Genomic DNA, 15213 nt, shown 5'->3' with positions numbered 1-15213 from the left:
CAGTAGCACTGCTAGGAATTTACCCAAGGGATACAGGAGTGCTGATGCATAGGGGCCCTTGTACCCCAATGTTTCGAGCAGCACTTTCAACAATAGCCAAATGATGGAAAGAGCCTAAATGTCCATCAATCAATGATATTAAAACCCCATTCTCTGCATTTCTTTGTCCTACTACTTATGCAAAAACATAAGAAATCCTTATAAATTCATATTTAAGAGTATGGCCGCTGTTGACTGAATAGATGCACTCATATTTTGATGCTATAGACACATGTTCATAAAATGAGAGCTTTGTGATTAGCTATTTCATGCCTATTAATACTGAAGTCTGGAATTTGTACGGTGTTGTCCACACTCATTCTCTTCTACCTTTTTATCTTCTGTGGAGCACAGAATGCTCAGTACTTCTCTCCTGGGTAATAATACTGTTATCATTTGGTCAAAAACCCCCCAAAGCTCAGAAGTCCTGCTATCTAATTACTGTCAAAAAGAAAGGAGTCAAACAGCCACAGGCCAAGTCAAGTTTTAGATTTTGATGGAAGTCCTCCAGCAAGTTGTCCTGATTCAATCAGTTTAAGATTACCAGGGACAAACAAGCCTGTATTTCAACAGATTTATTGACTCCTTGCAACAAGAGAGAGGAACACACACCAGAGAACCATGGGCATTGCCCCGAACAAAGATACAGATAGTGATTATACGGTTTGGGAAAGGGTGGAGTTTAAGCATAATTTGTTGGATGCAGTGATTTCATAGGTTCAAACCAAGCCTGAGCTGTGTCAAGATCAGGTCTGGATTGTGAGGTGAACCCAGGGGCCTGTTGCTGGAAAACTACAAAGTTAGGAAAATGCGAAATGTTGTCTTTGGAAACCCTGTATTGGAAGCTGTGCCCCTGGATTGGAATCAAGATTCCATTTCTATCAAAATAACTCAGGGACACGTGGGTGGCTCAGTCGGTTAAGTGGATGACTCTTGATTTCAGCTCAGGTCATGATCTCACTGTTCATGAGATCGAGCTCCAAGTCCGGCTCTGCATTGACAGCATGATCCTTCTTGGTATTCTCTCTCACCCTCTCTCTCTCTGCCCTTACTCCGCTCATGCGCACTCTCTCTCTCTCTCTCTCATGAATAAATAAATAAACATTTTAAAAAATGACTTAAACCTTCTGAGCAAGGGTGAAATGCTTTTTTTCTTTCTTGCTGATATCATTTCAAGCAACAAGTTTCTGAGAGTGTGTGGATTTTGACAACAAAGTTCCTCAGTGAGTAAGAAAGCACTAGTCCTTCAAAGAAGGGTTGTTAGGACATTTTATAGCTGCAGCAAGTTCTTAGGAGAATGTTTCCCATTAAATTTGCAGCTGGCTTTCTCTGTATCTGTTATTGCAGTCTCATGAATGGCAGGGCAGGTTTTTGCTTCTCTGACTGAATTTCGACTTTCTCAATGCCCTTGAGTATGTGGTGGTTTACCAAAGGACTCTGAAAAAAAAAAATCTCATTTTAACTTCACCATGATCAGGAAATGTAAGGCAGAACAAATGTTGATAGCCCTGTTTTATACATGAGGAAACCAAAGCACACACGTTTAAGGTTTTCCCTTCCTTCTTTTTCCACAATGCCAAATAGCAAATTAAAAGAACAACTAGAGGGGCATCTGGGTGGCTCGTTCAGTTCAGCAGCCAACTCTTGATTTCGGGTGAGGTCGTGATCTCATGGTCTGTGAGCTCCAGTCCCGTGCCGGTCTCTATGCTGACAGTGTGGACCCTGCTTAGGATTCCCTCTCTCTCTCTCTCTCTCTCTCTCTCTCTCTTTCTCTCCCTCTCTCTGTCCCTCCACTGCTCTCTCTTAAAATAAATAAAAATAGAACTTAAAAAAATAAAAGAACAACTAGAATTACCACCTTTGATTTCTAGAACTCAGTCCCATAGCTGTTTATTTTCTTTAGAAAAATAGAAATAATATTCAACATGTCTCAATTCTGACTGTGAATTGTGTGAAATATCAAGATCTCCCGCTCTTCAAGGTACAAGTTACTATTTTCTTCTCGTGCTTTATAAATCTCATGGGTATTGGAGACACTTTTTTACTCCTGGCTTACCTGTTAGAAGAGAAATGTGTGCAAATCAGATTCCTGGCATGCAAAGGAATCTTCAACAAAATTTCCACAACACATTAAATCCAGTTGTCTGCGAGATCATTCAAAGGTAAGATAATAGGTGTTAAAGAGTCCAGATTAATCTTTTTTATTAAAGTGGGCCATCTGTTATATGAGATAGAATCTGAACATTTGTAATTGGTAAAAGAGAAGTTGTTTCTTGCTTGCGGGAACGAGCTCTGTGGTATTCTAGGCCATGAGTAGGAGGAGGGGTCTGGGGAGATTGGGTCTGGATTGGTGTTACCTCTGGTTTATAGATGAGAGGCAAAAGTGAGAGTCTCGACGATGCCAACACTCCCACACAACACAGCTCTTATTCGTTTTGTAAAGGGAATGTCCCCCGGGCTCAGCTGGGTCACAAGCCATATGGCATGTCTTCAGGTCTCATTGATCCACCCACATGAACATTCCTACCTCTCTGAGCCTTCTGACCCCTTCTTCGGTACTAGGCTAAGGCATTTGGTGCATCTCTCCACTTCATTTGCTAAATGCCATCCTTTTGTCCAAGCTCCAAAGAGCCGGTTCAGTCATAGACATGACCAGATCTGGGTGCCTGTGCCAGGGCCTTACGCCCTGATCAGAGGAGAGGGCTTCCGTGTCAATGAAGTCTCCATTATCCAGTTTTTTTTTAAAGTTTATTTATTTATTTTGACACAGAGGCAGAGAGAGGGAGACGGGCAGAGAGGGAGGGAGAGAGAATCCCAAGTAGGCTCCTCGTTGATTTCATGGATCTCACAAACCGTGAGATCATGCATGACCTGACCTGAAATCAAGAGTTTGGATGCTTAACCGACTGAGCCACCCAGGCGCCCCTCCATTATCCAGTCTTATGTTCTACCCTTCCTGGTCGTACACCCTAAACACCCACTGCTACAAGTGCTTTTCTCTCTTGTCTCCAATACATGTCAGCCAGCTCTTTCTGGGTCACGCTATGGCGATAAACAACGCTTGAGTTTTAGTGGTGTAGACAACAAAGTTTCCTTCTTGCTAACTCAAAGTCACAGTGGATCGGGGAGCCCTCCTGGGGTGGGGTCAAGTACCAGGTGGGGTCAATCTCTAGGCTCTCTCATCTCAAAACAAGGCCTCCATAATCAACGTGGCAGGAGAGGGTACACAGGGAATTCTTAGTGCCTTTCTGTGAATTAGCTTGCAAATGATGTGATCATAATACATTGGTTGGTGTTTTAGTCATTTAGACGTGCCTAATGCAAGGAGCTGGAAAACTTAGGGGGATATATATGATATTTGGACAATACTACTGTTTCTGCCACAAAATAAAAATGGGAGGTTGAAGAGAACCAATCCTAGATAATAGTGAAAGAATGAATCCACATTACTGATCCCCGCAGTTCAACAAAGCAAACAAAAAAGAGGTAGCATTTAAAAGGTAAATCGAGTGGCGCCTGGGTGGCTCAGTCGGTTAAATGTCCAACTTCAACTCAGGTCATGATCTCACAGTTCATGAGTTCAAGCCCCGTTTTGGGCTCTCTGATGGCTCTCTGTTTTGGGCACAGGGGCTGCTTTGGATCATCTCTCCCCCTCTCTCTCCTCCCTTCCCCTGCTTGTTCTCTGTCTCTCTCAATAAATAAATAAACTTAAAAAATATTCTAAAAAATAAATAAAAGGTAAATCTAAATGAAAAATAGAACTTTATCAGGAGGCAAAGGACTAAAAATAGAATATGTTAAGGAGAGATCTTCAAGAATAAAATGCTTTGCTTGGTCAGCGATGGAGTTTATTGAATTTTTCTAGCTAACTGTAGCCCCAGAAAGTTTATTTTCTGGCAGGACCCCCGAACTTTTTACCTGTGTAGGAGACCATTCTCCTTTCAGTCATAACATCAGGAAAGGGAGACAGAGCTTCAGTCACATTTGTTTCTGAATCACCCCTAAACACTCCCATCAGTTGCATTAAGAAACTTCTCCCACTAGGTGTACTGGGAGATTAAAACCACATTTACTGCCTGAACCTCTTCAATCAGGCCATCGTGACGGTTCACGCCCCAGAATTAGCAGAGGGTCCATATTCAATAATCTTTTAAGGACATGAGAATTTTCTCTTTTTTTTTTTTTCAGAGCATCGTTACCTTGGAAAATAGACAAAGGTCTCTTTGGGAAGGGCTATCAATTTTGGCTTTTATGGCCTCCATTTGTCTGAGTGTCTATCAACTAGCTAAGTAGACAACTAGAAATGCCTCCTTTTGCTTGAATTAACATTCTGAATACAGAATCCCTACTGTGTGCAGCCACAGTGGTATATTCATGTGTCTCTGACATGATTTTATTTATTTATTTATTTATTTATTTATTTATTTTCAATGTTTATTTATTTTTGGGACAGAGAGAGACAGAGCATGAATGGGGGAGGGGTAGAGAGAGAGGGAGACACAGAATCGGAAACAGGCTCCAGGCTCTGAGCCATCAGCCCAGAGCCCGACACGGGGCTCCAACTCACGGACCGCGAGATCGTGACCTGGCTGAAGTCGGACGCTTAACCGACTGCGCCACCCAGGCGCCCCTCTGACATGATTTTAAACACCTCACATACGTAAATTAATTTCATCTTCAAAATGACCCATTCCAACAACAAAATTTCATGATTGAATGAAGTGGTGTGTTGGAGAGTCACCTTTGGAACGAGCTGGAGGCAATCATTCCCGAGTTGAAGTATTTCCCTGAAGGGCGTAGTGCATGCTCTGAACCAGCTACCAATCTGGGGTACTCCTTGTCAGGTGCTCTAGCCAGAAGATGCTGGATCCGGGAACCTGTCCAGCAAGGCTGACTGATCTGGCTGGTAAAGAAACAATGCACCTTTTTTAGATTCAGACAGTTTATGACTTATGTAGACAGCAAAAGCAAGAAGAACAAAGGCACCCGCTCCCCATGTCCTTTGTCTCGTGGGGTGGCACCCAACAAAAGGGGATGTGGCATTTGCAGCAGCCTGAGATGCGGCACATGCTCAGGTCACAGTGGAGCAGTTACGGGGCCCAGCAGCCAGAGTCTAAAACAAGAGGCAGAGGCCTCACACCTCATTGGAATTTACAGCCTGAGGAGAGAGTGTGTCGTGATAACCTCTGCAAGATAAGGCGGTGAGTGGGACATGTCACCAGCCTCCTATGCTCTCGTGTTCTGGAATGATCGCAGGGCGTTCTGCCAAGACTCAGATCGAATCAGCGGCAGTTAAACTCTGCCTATGTGGTTTATGTGGAGACGTGCAAGGTCACGAGAGTGCCACGGCAGAGCCATTCATCAACAGAACCAAGAACTGTCGGAGATTTCAGGCCTGAGTGAGGAATGCTTCCATCAGCTGAACCAATTATGATCCGTGAATTGAAAATTGGCTACTCTGCTTCCTGATGCCACTGGGTATGAGGCAAAGAAGGATGCTATCCAGTATTCAGTAAGGTAATCGGTGACCACAGTATATAAATTACAGTAGCTTTCTATTAGGGATCAATATTTGGTAATAAAATATATTGGGGGAAAAGTTCACTTTCACAATAACATGAAAAAATATTAACTACCTGAGAGTGTAAAAAAAAAAAAAAAAGGAAAGAAAGAAACAGATAAGTCCTGTGTGGAGAGGAGAAAAGAGGTGAAAAACTTTACTTAAGGACCTAATAAAAGATTCAAATAAGTGGAAGCACACAAGATGAGCCTTTGTGGAAAGACCCAACGTTTTCTATTGTAAATTTCGCCCCAAATAATTCAATAAGATAACTTGACAGGATAATTTTAGATTTTATTTAGAAAAATAAATGAGTGGAAATGGCAACAAAAAATATGTTTGAAAAAGTTTTTTGCACAGCAACAGGCAAAATGTTCACATTTTGACCACAGCGCTTTATCATGTAGTTGCTAATGATGGGGGGGGGGGGGGGATGGGCTACTTTATAAAAGAGGGGGCTCCGACTGAGAACTGTTTTCGCTTCTTTCCTGAATTGCAAAGGTGTTTCTGAAATTATTCTGAAATACGTCCTCTACTTGACTTCCCAGTCTGATGAATTTCTGGTTGTTCTGGAAAAGCAAAGACAAAAACAAGAGTAACCATTGCTGCTGAGTTTGGTTCTCATTGTCTCATACAATCCAGGCTTCATTTTAGACGATCCCACGTGTTAAGTGAGAATTAATACAGTTAAGAGTAGCTTATGTTCCCTGATAACTTGATCATTTCTCTCAGAGATCATCTCTTCTCAGAGATGCAAAAAATTGTACTGTATTATAGTCCAATTCTTCATCAGAAACGTATTGATTCATTTTTTTTCCCCAAAATTCTAGTTGTTCGATTTTCTCACATAGCACCTATGCCTTGCATGACCACGGTGGTATGGAAATGTTGAAGGCAGATGCATGATGTCCCCTTTCCTCCTTCACCCCTTGAGATATTCCTTGTTTATTACTTTTTTGATACAGCCCTAAAAAATTCATATATAAAGAAATCCAGGATTTTGAAATTTGAGAAATTTGATTGGGTATCTTCCTTTAGAGAAAAGAGACACTAGTTGCCTTTTACAACACACTTCTAGCAAGGGAGTGATCTGGGAGGCCTGGCGCCTGTAGGGATGCCCTTCCTGGCACCATGGCCTTGAGGGATCTGTCTGGAAGCAGCCTCCCATGCTCTGCGTCCGGACTGCAGCCCTGGGAACCAATGGAAATAGGCACTTGCCCGGGTGTGAGGGGGAGGTCGCTGTCCGCACATCCCAGAGAGGCCGGATACCAGCAGGCAGGTGCACAGTGGCAACAGCAAACTGTGCACGGGCAGAGTCTGTGCCTCGGCACCCAGTCCCCCTCCACTGGCTCCCTCAGTTAGGCCGAGTAAGCGTAGGAACCCGGGACAAAGGTGGAGACTCCTGGGACACGCACATAGCTACCCAGGTCCAGGAAAACATGCGTTTCCATTTCTTCTGGAAGGAGGTCGTCAGTCTACTGCTCTCTGTGGGCAAAAACTGAGTATCTACAAGTGAGTAAACGATGAGGCCCCAAGGTCATGTTTGCAAAGACACCTTCTGTCTTGCTATAATTTTCCCCACCTTAGACCACGGGGCCTTCAGAATACTTCCAGAATTTGTACTTGTGTGGGCTGGCCACACGATAAGAGAAACTGCAACATTTCCCTGATACAAGACCATGAAAGGCAGAGTGGCTTTAAGACAGAAAGAGGGACGCCCTGGGAGCCGCTCACCTTGTAAAATGCCCTGTGGTTCTGAAAGATGAGGCTCATGTCCTGCACAAACCCCTCCACTCGGATGTACAGTTTCATATTCAGCTTTTTCTTGATTTTGCTTAGCCACATGGGCTTTTTCAGGCCATGAGATGCCCCTCGACCCTGTTGGTCAAAGTGCCAAAGGACAGGCTATTAGCACTGTTCCCAGTCTACCCGCTGTTACAGATGGACGGCTTGTGCCCTCCCTACCTCCCCCTCACCCCCCTCCTTCCTGGGTTGAAATCCTGTAACCCCCGTTGTGATGGGGTCAGGAGGTGAGGATTTGGGAGATGATTAGATTGTGAGGGTGGGCTTCATGAAGGGGATTAGTGCCTTTATAAAAAGACCCCAGACAGCTCTCTTCCTCTCTTTCCACCTTGTGAGGACACAAAGAGAAGTTGGAGGTCTGTAAGATCACACTGGCACCTTGATCTTGGACTTCCAGCTGAGAAATGAATGAAAATAAAAATGTGAAAGCTAAACATCTGCTGTTTAAGCCACCCTGTGTGTGGTACCTTGTGACAGCGGCCTAAGTGGCCAAGGGCTGAGTAACCTGACCCAGACATCCATCAATAAGACGAAAGATAATAACACTGGTACCCACTGGATTCATCTCACAAATTTGAGAATGCCAGTTTGGGGCTTTGTTGCCGTTACTTACATAATGCGGTTTTGAGGCAAAAAAGGAGCTTTTTGAACAGGAGTAGACCTTCAAAAGGACAAACTCACATTTCTGCAAAAGATAGAGGAGATTTTAAGTAAAAAGCAGCTTAGAGAGAATGAGGTGTAAGTATGCTCGGACAGAATGCACAGCTCCCAGACCTGTGGTCTGTGAAACAAACATGGAATGGGAATTTTCTTTGGAATACAGACTTTAGTGTTCGGTCATGTGATCAAAGCACAGCAAGGAATAGCAGTTCACCCTTGGGCACCATCCCTCCAGCCCCTGCAAGACTGTGTTGCTTCTCTCAAGTCAACAGAAAGGAGGAGACTTCAGGTTTACATTTCAACTCACCAACTGCTCCTCAGGCAGCATCCGCCTCTTCAGGACCTCTGATTCCTGGTGACATACCTGGCTTTGTGGGTACCTTTCCTTAATAGCTTTTACCCTGCAGATGATGCAACTCCATGGGTCTCTGGAAGGTTGGGCATAAGGTCAGCAAAGGTAGGTGCTCTGTGAATCAGCCACTGTTTCTATAGCTGCTGAAGCCCTCTGTTCAGGAATGACTGGTGGTTTCCACCTTTTATCCAGCTTCTCTTTTGGACACTCCTTTGCACGAGAACCCCATTTGGGCACCCTTGCCAGGCACCCCTCCCACTAATTGTGGTACCAGGACCGACCGTTTGTTGAGTGAGATGCCATGGTGGGTGATGGTCTTTCACCTCAAAACTAAGAGTTCTCATCTGAGCCACTGTGGGCTCAGTAATGAGCCCTGTGAGGATTGGAAACTGGTACCTTCAGCGCTGGAGTCTTGGGCTTCAGAAAGACATCAGACCATAGTAAAAATCAGGAAACCAGCTCTTGTTTCTCAACGTTGCTGAATTAGCACAAGACCACAGAGCTATAGGCATCCTCTCCTCTGGCATTGCCATATCTGTGCCTAGAATCTGCACTGCAGAAATTTCTTGGAAAGGAAATCTATGAACAGAGTAGTGCCAGACATCTGCCATATTCCTCTAGATTCATTCTCCATTCTTCTCTGCCAGGCTACCTGTGCTGAAGAGCTCTCGATAATCAAGTGGACACAGTGATCCTTCTTAGACGTGCCATTTGCCTCTGTCCCTGGCTACCCCAGTGCTTGCTTGAGCAAGCATCAAATATCCATGGTGTGAGGTTGGGGCCTATACACGGGCTCAACAATAAAGCAGACCTGTCTTCTGCCTCTGCACGTTGCCCAACTACAGAGCTTTATGCTGAATCTCTGAGATGACACCATTCCCTGGGAACTACCTGGGAGAAGGTAGATTACATTAGACTCTCCCATTATGAAGGGGCAATGCTCTGTCTTCATAGGGACAGACACAATCCTGGTTGAAATCATCCATCCTCCTTGGCCATAGCAATTCTGCTCACACTACCACTTTCAGAATGCCTTATTAGTCTCCGTGTTATCCAACATACCATCAGCTCTGACCAAAGATACATTTGCTGGGATTTTAAAGCAAAGGAATGCAGTATAAATGGCCTTCTGAAGGCTCACCACAACCCCAGATTTGTCAACTTTTTAATGTTCCCATCACAGGTATGTTCTTTAAACCAACAGCTAATGTATGGTGTCGTCACCCCCATCAAAGTTCATGGGTCTGGGACCTGGTGGGGGGAGTGGGGGTAACATCTCTTTCTATTACACTTAATAACCACTTGAAGAGTTTTTGCTTCCCATTAATCTGCTGCTTCTGGCAGTAGTAAACAGCTTTGGACCATATTTCTGGATCCTGATACTTTAAGACTCTGGTCCCTCTGCATCAAGACACATACAACCGGAGTCAAACTTTGCAGGATGAATGCACATGGTGGGAGGAGCTGTGCCACAAGAAGGAAGGGCAAGAGGGGGCCAGGTCTCACCAACCTTTTAGCATCTATAGGGTGGATGTGGCATGTCTCATGAAAGGACCTTGAACAAGTATCACAGCAGAACAGCATCCCGTGTCCACCGCACACCTCACATTCATTTGAGTTTTCCGGCTGGAAGGGGAGATAATGTAGACATCAGTGGGACTAGTAAGTCCCCAGAAGGTCAACACATGGGGCTTTAGAACACATGGCCTTTGCTTGTACCAAGGTGACACTTACAAATTTCTGTCCTCAAAATATTAAGGAACAACACTGAGTGAGGATTTCAAAAGAAGACATTCTGGTCTGCAGTGAAGTTTGGGAGGAGGTGGTTATTAGACCATTACAGTTTTCTTTATGAAGGCAGAGATTCTGATACAGACTAGCAATGACAACAACAAATGAGGGATTAAAGATAACCTGAGAAATTTATTAACAAATAAATGTAATACAGTGAATATAATACAGTGTCTTATCTAGTTGTCTACATTGCATCATCTACATTGAGTCATTGAAGAGTGATTTATCTAGAGTTTAATGTAATGGATTAAACTTATGACATAACACTGTATCCCATTTTCTTGGCCATAAGTTTACCATGATTTGAAGGACCTGAGAAGGAGTTCCTGCACTATGGCCTCTGTGCCTGGAGGGTCCTTGGGCCTGTGGCAGTACCTCTGGGTTGGAAAGACATGGGCACAGATGACCAGAAGGATGCCAGAGCTCTTTGGTTCTGGGAGCCTGGGGGAAGATACCCATGGCTCGCTCGGCATGTAAGGTGCGGAGGTGCTACCTCCAAATGGCCAGGGAAGGTCCTACCAGCAACTGCCACTGTTGAAGCCCAAGGCCTTACCCTCATTTTCTGAGCACATAGAAGATTTGGTGTTTTTGTATATAAGGAAGATGGAGGGGTCCACAAAATTGGCTGATGCTGGATTTTTCACCTCAATCTGTGGGACCTTTAGCCAGATTTAATTTCATTTAGTGAAGTTAAACATTTGATAGTGTTTGTATCTAAGTATTATGGAGTAACAAACATATGTTAAGAACAAGAGAATTAATAGACCAAAATAAGAATTGGTCAAGGAATGAGCCCATTGATGGGCAAAAGAAATCACACCTTTTTCCTCCTGTGTTGTGTGTGTGTGTGTGTGTGTGTGTGTGTGTGTGTGTGTATGATAATCTATGTGGCAATAACACGTGAATCCCTACATACTATAATTTCTATGTAAGAAGATGGTGTGTCTGTGCTGGAGAAATGCCCAGAGGATGAACACCTGAATACTCTCTTGGGACTACCTGGGAAGCAAGAGAACCAGTTGAGGAAAGCCGCATGGTGGGGAACATTTCATCCAATGGGTGGCAGTTCTACACCTAGATGAAAATATCCTGTCTATACTGTGGACTGGAAGAAGGATTTATGTCCTCATGTGACAATCTAGGTACAAAATAGTACACAGACTTGGGGACTGGCCAACCCAGTGATATGGTTGGGTCTCTTGATGGTGATGAGGAAGGGGAGCAGTGACAGGGGCACCATTTCACCTCTTCCTTCTAGAAACACTCTTCATACTTTGTTCCAGGATATTCCACTCTCTTGGATTTTTTCCCTAACCCTCTGTCTCTTTTTGTTCAGGTTCTTCACTTGGAATGATGGGAAATCTTTGGGGCTCTGTCCTGTGTCCCCTGTTCATTCCACTCTGCTGGATGACCACAACTGCTCCCATGACCACGCCTTCCACATCTATCCCCAGACTTTAAAGCGGTATCTCTAGTTACCTTTTGAGTCCTCAAACATCCAAACTCAACTTTCCGTCACCTCCGGGTAGATGTTTTTCATCATGTCTGAACCCATTCCAACCCCAACCACATTCCTTGTCTTGGATCTGCTCCTCTTTAGTTGTCCCTCATCTCACCAAGCACTCCAGCATCCACCCAGAAGCCTGGAAGTGAACATATAACCCTCCCTTTTCGCATCCCAGATATCCATCCCATCACTGGTCCTGCTGATCTTATTTGTCAAATATCCCATCTTCTTCTTAGTGCCTCTGTGAGGTCTACAGCCACAAGGATGCAGAGCCCTTACTTACAATGCTGCCTTATTAGCCAAAGCACAGTGGCCTGCTTTTTGGGTTCCAGATCATAACAGTCAGAATATCATCCCTGTGCCCAATAAGCTGATGTAAATTGGGATATGTCTCAATTTGTAAATTCTTTTCATCTGTAAATTCAATATAAGAAGGACACAAAAGTCACACATAAGAGGAAATTCTAGGCTCTTGTATCTAGCCCATGTCTTCCCTTTATTGAAAGGGAAAACTTAAGGAATAGCCTGTCAGGGACATACCTGGGCACATCCCCACATGGGCCTGAGGTGGTCCTGGTATGGGGCCATGTAACCATTTTTCTTTTTTGTCATAACAGATGACATTCGTGGATGCTGACCATTGATGGGTCAAGTTTTCTGGACCATCATCTTATAAAGTGCACTGCAAGTAGGCCCTGAGAAAGAATGAATAAACATGCCAATCCCGTGCTGGAATAAACATGCCAGTCTGTAGTCTAGGAAGCCTGTGAACTTGACATACATCTCTTCAGTCTTTTTCGTATTTTCTTTTTTAAATGTTTATTCAGTTTTTATTTTTTTAATTTTTTTTTAATGTTTATTTATTTTTGAGACAGAGAGCATGAACGGGGGAGGGTCAGAGAGAGAGGGAGACACAGAATCTGAAGCAGGCTCCAGGCTCTGAGCTGTCAGCACAGAGCCCAACATGGGGCTCGAACTCACGGACTGTGAGATCATGACCTGAGCTGAAGTCGGATGCTTAACCGACTGAGCCACCCAGGCGCCCCAGTTTATTCAGTTTTTAGTGTGAACAGGGGAGGGGCAGAGAGAGAGAGAAGGAGACACAGAATATGAAGCAGCCTCCAGGCTCTGAGCTGTCAGCACAGAGCCCGATGTGGGGCTCGAACCCACAAACTGCGAAATCATGAGCCAAATTTGGAGGCTTAACTGACTGAGCCACCCAGGTGCCCCTGTCTCTTTAATCTATTTAGCAAGAAATTTGTCCTTTTGCTTGGCAGTGGTTCTCAACCTGCTGTACAGTAGAATCACCTGGGGAGCTTTAAAAAAAACTCTGATGCCTAAGGCCCCACCCTCAGAGATTCAATTAATTGCATGTGATTTTGGTGGTTTGCTTCACCAGGATGGACACATAGTTAGTATGTTTTAAACATTCCCCTGGTGCAGTCATTAGTGGAGACCTCTGGCTTCTAAAGCAGTGGATCACCAGGAGCAGCATCCATTGAAACTTGTTAAAAGTGTAAATTCTCAGGCCCCCCACCTCACTCACTGAATCAGAAGCCCAGAGATTCTGATGGGCACTACAGATTGAACGGCACTGGCTCACTGTGGTCAACTTTGTGCATTAAAACCACTAGAGTTGCTTTGGAAAATGTCAACCTGCAGGCAGCACCTTAGAAGACTACTATGAGAACCTCTGAGGGTGGGATCTTCAGCTGATGGCAATGAGCAGCCAAGGTTGGGAGCCCACAGTCTAGAGGGATATCTTCCATCAAGGCCTGGGAGCTGTAAGTAGAGTTATTATCAGCCCACAAAGTCTGTCACAGAAAGGTTATGAAAAGGAGTGAGGACATTCTTGCTGGAAGAGGTGCCTTTTAATCTTCACAGAGGGCTTGGTGGTGAGCTGTAAGAAATAACCCTCTGTGTCCATTTCAGAAATCAGAAAAGTTGCACAGACCCCAAGATTCAAGGGTCCCACCTCCAGCAGAGGAATGGGAGTGGTGTGGATGCATCTAGATCGTGCTGGGCAATGCATTTGCTAGAAGGCCAGCATGGGCTTGGCGACCTTTTTCTATCCCCTCTCTGTTGGCGTCCATATCAGTACAGCTGCACATCATACTAAAACGGGAGGTTCCCCCTGGAGTTGTGCAAAAAGCTGACTGCCTAAAATGTCCATCTTGTTGCAATGAAAACAATCAAAGTGTGATTTATCTTAGACAGAGGGGTCATCTCTGCTGTTGGCCGACTCTAAAGCAGCCAGCCATAGCAAAGCAGAGAATGGACAGAATGGTCTGCACATCATCGAGCACTACCCGAGCAGTTAGCGTAGAACTGTCTGTGACTTGCTCCGTGTTGATGGCTTCAGTCTTAGCCAGCTCAGCATCCTGATGGCTCCCTTCAGATGGACTCCAGGGTTTCCATAAGGACCGTGAATACATTACTCTGCAGCACCCACTTGCCCTGTGTATATTTCTCTGCAGGACTCGTGACAGGGTCCACCCCTGGACTTGCCAGCTGGGCCCAGCCTGTTCCTTCTGGCTGATGCTTAAAACCATCTTAGCTCTGCCTGCACCTTAGAGTAGATATTTGGGGTTTTCCTTTCCTTCCCTATCACCTTTAAATGCTGATATTCTCTCAAATTTGCTCCTTACCCCTCATCTGCAAGCCAGTCTTGACTATTACCACTGGCTCTAGAGGCCCCAGTGATCTAGAGTTCTGCCTCTCCTACCCACTTTCGAGGGGAAATAAACAGGAAAGTTTCCCTGAACAAGTTGAAAGGATGCTTTCATGCAGAGACACCAGCTCCAGAACCATCTCCCTGGTGTGGGTGATGTGTCTGCCGTTCTCTGCTCATCACACACGGTGACATGCTCCAACTGAGTATGCACATGCTTTGGGGGAGCACAGCAGTGACACAGATAATGTATGGAGGAACAAGGCCAGTATTATTCTGGGGTTACAGGTGGGAATTAGTACTTACGTAAGGGTCATCTCTCCCATGCTCTGGGACAGTCTGTAGAAAAGAGATAAAGATTGAATGACCATATTGTATATGATTTTTTATTGACCACACACTTGAGCAGACTTCTTTATGTAAAGGATTCATGCCACAGCCCTCCCTTTGTTTTATGTCTGTTTTTATGGATCTATATATCTAACAGGAGAATTAAAAAGCATGAAATTGTTTGTTTCTGGCAGTTTGGCCCAACGTAAGTTCATTCTCTGGCTCTCAGACCCAAGGCAGGCCTTTGTGAAGCTATGAGGGGACTCTGGCCCTGGATGCCACAGATGGGGCTGGGATTGCAATGAGAGAATCAGGCTGAGGACTGAATATCCACAGCCCCCAGCAGCCACAGTGCCCAGAATCCTGGACACCATGCAGCTGTCCCAAAGAACCCCACTGTCTTCTGCAGCTCACTCAGGACATAGCCCTGAAGATAAAATGGGTCTAAGGTCCCCAGTCCTAAGGTTCTTCTTCCTGAAGCTAAGCACCTCACCACT

General features: G+C 44.8%; 1 protein-coding gene across 6 annotated transcripts in view; it reads right to left on the bottom strand.

Annotated features, from left to right (window-relative positions):
- Positions 1 to 5872: 5872 nt before the first annotated feature.
- The window catches only part of SP100 (SP100 nuclear antigen), a 98002-nt gene continuing 88661 nt past the window's right edge, over positions 5873 to 15213 (bottom strand). For 5 of the 6 annotated variants that reach the window (XM_015069229.3, XM_053215926.1, XM_053215927.1 and 2 more), the window contains 6 exons: positions 14693 to 14725; positions 9925 to 10040; positions 8370 to 8490; positions 8016 to 8087; positions 7334 to 7477; positions 5873 to 6168 (listed from right to left, as the gene is read on the bottom strand). In XM_015069229.3, coding sequence (XP_014924715.1) covers positions 6043 to 6168; positions 7334 to 7477; positions 8016 to 8087; positions 8370 to 8490; positions 9925 to 10040; positions 14693 to 14725 — 612 coding nt within the window. In that variant the 3' untranslated portion in view covers positions 5873 to 6042. The remainder of the gene's footprint in view (positions 6169 to 7333; positions 7478 to 8015; positions 8088 to 8369; positions 8491 to 9924; positions 10041 to 14692; positions 14726 to 15213) is intronic. The other variant, XM_053215928.1, reaches the window with a different exon arrangement.

The sequence above is a fragment of the Acinonyx jubatus genome, chromosome C1, assembly GCF_027475565.1.
Source record: "Acinonyx jubatus isolate Ajub_Pintada_27869175 chromosome C1, VMU_Ajub_asm_v1.0, whole genome shotgun sequence".
NCBI classification, from domain to species: Eukaryota; Metazoa; Chordata; class Mammalia; order Carnivora; family Felidae; genus Acinonyx; species Acinonyx jubatus.
This window is presented reverse-complemented; position numbering and strand designations above follow the sequence as displayed.